Raw genomic sequence first — 3,899 nt, 5'->3', positions numbered from 1 at the left:
TTCTTTCATTGTGAGATTACCAAATGAATTTCATCATCATGTTTTCTCTTGAACTGTACCCTCGTGCAATCTTTATGGATCTATTTTAACGGTCGCCATGTAAGAATATGGCATACACTTATTCTTACTATCTATGTTTCAAATAGAAGTCAATAACAAGACCTAAAAAATAAACGTTTTAAAAATAGAACACGCGTATCAGAAGCGTGCATGTGCGTTCGAAACCAATTGTTTCAACAAAATGACTGAACTTGATCGAAATACTAGTAAGGTTGTTTTGATTTGACTAGACTCTTTCAAACGTGAACGAATTGTTGTCAGAATTCAGGCAAAATGAAATCGTTACGTCACAGTGCTTCACTTTTTAAATTTTCTGGAATTTAAAAAAAAATCGCATTTCCAGTTATTTTTTAACTGGACGATATTTCATCAAAAACTGTGTGAATTTAAAATCTAATGTAATTTTTGAGATGTAAACTGTATACTTTTAATGTTTAATGTTTTTCCGGCAAATCAGTCACATTTTATTTGGAACCGACTGATATTTTCAACTCCAACGTTATGGAGTCGCATAACATCATCCTCAGGAATTTAAAAAACAGTATACTCAAAAAATGGTCTTTGTTTCTGTACTTTATGCGGAAGCGTTCTATCCAGATTTTGCGTTTAGGTTTAGTTTCTCTGTGAATGGGCTATCATTTCTGTTGAAAAACGCATGTTTCAGTGGTGGAATAATAGAGTAATCTTTAATTCACATTTGACTGTCAAGTCCTTAAATAACTACCCATTAAATTAGCGATAGTTGTTTGTCACTTTCCATTCTTCAAATTTCCTAACCGGGAAAGTACTCATTTTTAAATGGGTAATTTGGTACTTCTTCTTATTCACAATTTCTAGCAACACTGTTGTGTTACCACGAACCTAGTTTGAGTAGTCTCGCTTAACCGTGTGATTATGTAAACAATTGTACTGTCATCATCATCACCATCCTATTGTTCTCAGCAATCATCAATTACAATTAGGACATCGCAAGAGGAACCAAAACAAACAATGTTTTGGTTTGGCTCGTGACGCCAGAAATCTTCTGTTGCTGTTTACCGGATGCCGTAGGAATCAATAATAAACCGTTAGGTTTCAACCACCTCCCCTCCATTCGTAAATTGAGAATGCGGAACAGCTTTGCGTGCCTCGGCCTTGGTAAGGCCTTCGTGAACGCATCAGCTGTTCGATCCTTAGTAGTACGTGTCTCATAGAAAACTGACCGCTTCTTACGATCTCCCTGATGAATGCATAGTTACTTCACGTCCAGATGCATCATCCGCTGATGGGTCCGCGCCTCTTGCAGATACTGTATGCAATGGATGTTGTCCTCCATCAACATGAAAGGAGAGCCAACCACACCCAATTCACCCAAGAAGTTTGTAACCACAAACCTTTCTTGACTGTATGGCAAAGGGCTCCTGTGGAGAGAACTCAATGACGATTTACCAATATATGCATGTATCTTACTCACACGCATTGGAAACCATTATCAGTTCCATGCATGAAGTCATCCATCGCGCTCTTTTCCGTCGTATTCATCCCCATCGGCAGTTCGCATTCGTACGCGCATCGTGGCACATCGAGCGTTGTGTTAAGCCTTCATCATCGACAGATAGAACAAGAAAGAATCGCAAAAGTCTCTGCCGTTCGGCGCCATGTTCCCCCTAGATCATCCTAGGTAAGCCCTTGAATTATTCGACTTCTATTACTGATCCGAAACCTGCACCCACAGCTCCTATCTCAGTATCGGTCGAAGACAGACTTACCGTCCACTGACGTTTAGTTGACCACGAACTAAGATTCCCAAAGATCATGTATGCGTAGTCTGCTACAGATCTCCAGTCATTGGAATCGTTTGCAAGGCCTACCTCTGTATATCCAATAAGTGGTTCCGAATATACGTTCCTGCCGAATACCAACGCCGAATCGGTCGTACCTCGCAGGTATCTTAGAACACGTTTCAGACCTTGCCAGTTTCTGTCCACCGTGTTGGCCTGGTACTTGTTCAGTGCGCTAACCGCAACACAGATATCCGATCTCGAGGGTGTCGTCAGATACTGTAGAAAACCGATCAACTCTTTGAACGGCTGTTCGGTGATAACCTCACCATCGTTCAGCTTCGTCCAGCAAAAGCTACCGGCCATACCGAATCGCTGCAGAACCTTTTTCGACGTATCCTGCTTGCAAAATCTCGACGATACTTTCAGTAAATTCTCGTTTGATAGTTATGCCCGAGAAAGTCTTAACCTCCAGGAGATCCTTCGTCTGGAATAGCCTTCCAAGCTCGTTCTTGATCCACATAATCTTTAAAACGTCTTTTCGGCAATCAAGATATCATCCCCGTATACGATAAGAGTGAGCCCTCGCTAGCAGGACTTGTAAACGCAGCATTCACTCTGCAACGGATAGAAACCAAACTTTCTTATCTCGTCATCGAATAGCTGGTTCTAAGCACGACCTGCTTGCTTCAAGCCGTAGAGGCTTTTTCTCAATCGAACGAACTCCGATTTGCCGAAGTCATCATTTGGAAGCTTAATGAAGATAACCTTTTCAAAATTTCAATTCAAATACAAATGCAGTTTTGACGTCCTTCTGATGAACGATCATGTCTCATTCGTTCGCCACGCTATCCATGTTGGAGACCATTTTCCAGCATTCCAATACTGGTCTTTGGGAACACTCTTTCGCGACCAAAATTTGTAGCGACCGTCGTCCTTCACGGTGAAGACCCACTTTGACAAGATGGATTTCCTGTGACCCAGGGGTTAAGCTGAGCGCTGTCATCTTCTTATTGATGGCGATCTTCCAGGAATCAAAGTCGTCCCAGCGCTTCAGCTCAGTGATTTATAGTGGTAGCTCCTAAGCAACAAAAGCGGCAACGTTAGCCACGTAGCACTGAGTAGTTCCTTATAAGTGAACTGACTTCGTCTCGGTGCCGATTCAGGGGTGACGGAATCTTGTTTATCATCGTTATCGTCTGGGAATTTCAGGCTGCCCTCGTAGTCGCTCTTGTTGTGGTCGTTAACAACCACACTGTTACCCACATTGTTGTCGTGATCAGCAGGCACACCGGCCAACCGCTTCACCACACATACTTTTCGGTAGCGCACTGCCATGTATCATCGCCTTCTCCATCAACGTTCGGTTGACCCGCTCGCTAACGCCGTTCTGCTGCGGAGTATACGGGACTGTGAATACCATCTGAACTCGTTTCTCAGAACAATGTCTTTGAAATTTGTTGGAAACGTATCCACGCCCATTGTCGCAGCGCAGTTTGCCCAACTTCTGACCGAAGTGTGCTGTTACCTCATAATGCTTGAAGCGTTCGAACACCTGACGTAGACGACCATGAAGTGTATGAAATCGTCGATGAAAGTGACGAAGCATTGAAATCCATCGAGTGTCGCGACCTTTAGGTATTCGCATACGTCCGAATGAACAAGCTCGAGCGGTCTACCCGGCTGAAGGAGCTCAACATTGTGAAACTTGTTGGCTGTTTGCTTTCCTGCCTGACAGCTCTCAAAAACAGCTTAGTCTTCCATCTTCGCTAGAATCTGACTAATACCCTCAACCATATCATCGCGGACCAACTTCTGTGTCGCTTCAAAGCCAAGATGTCCGAGTCGCATATGTCACTGTTTGTGCTTCGTTTGGCTTCCATGTAAGGTTTTCCACCTGATTTTAGGGCTCCACAACAAATACACGCAGAACAAGTTGTTCAGGAGTTTTCCTTGGGCGAAAACCTCTTTTGAAAACTCAAATTGCACTTATTTCCCGAGAAAAGTAACCTTTTTTAGCGTTCTCGGTGCACTTGCTAACCGAATGTAGATTTTCGTCTAGCTCTGGTATCAAAAGAA

At 43.0% G+C, this 3,899-nt stretch overlaps 1 protein-coding gene across 1 annotated transcript; it reads right to left on the bottom strand.

Annotated features, from left to right (window-relative positions):
- Positions 1–1,733: 1,733 nt before the first annotated feature.
- Positions 1,734–2,186, bottom strand: LOC129741682 (uncharacterized). The gene has a single exon (XM_055733431.1). It carries the CDS (start codon positions 2,184–2,186, stop codon positions 1,734–1,736), a length of 453 nt encoding a protein of 150 aa, XP_055589406.1.
- Positions 2,187–3,899: the final 1,713 nt, after the last annotated feature.

The sequence above is a fragment of the Uranotaenia lowii genome, chromosome 2, assembly GCF_029784155.1.
Source record: "Uranotaenia lowii strain MFRU-FL chromosome 2, ASM2978415v1, whole genome shotgun sequence".
Lineage (NCBI taxonomy): Eukaryota > Metazoa > Arthropoda > Insecta > Diptera > Culicidae > Uranotaenia > Uranotaenia lowii.
The sequence above is the reverse complement of the archived record's forward strand: the minus strand, read 5'-3'. Positions and strand labels throughout refer to the sequence as shown.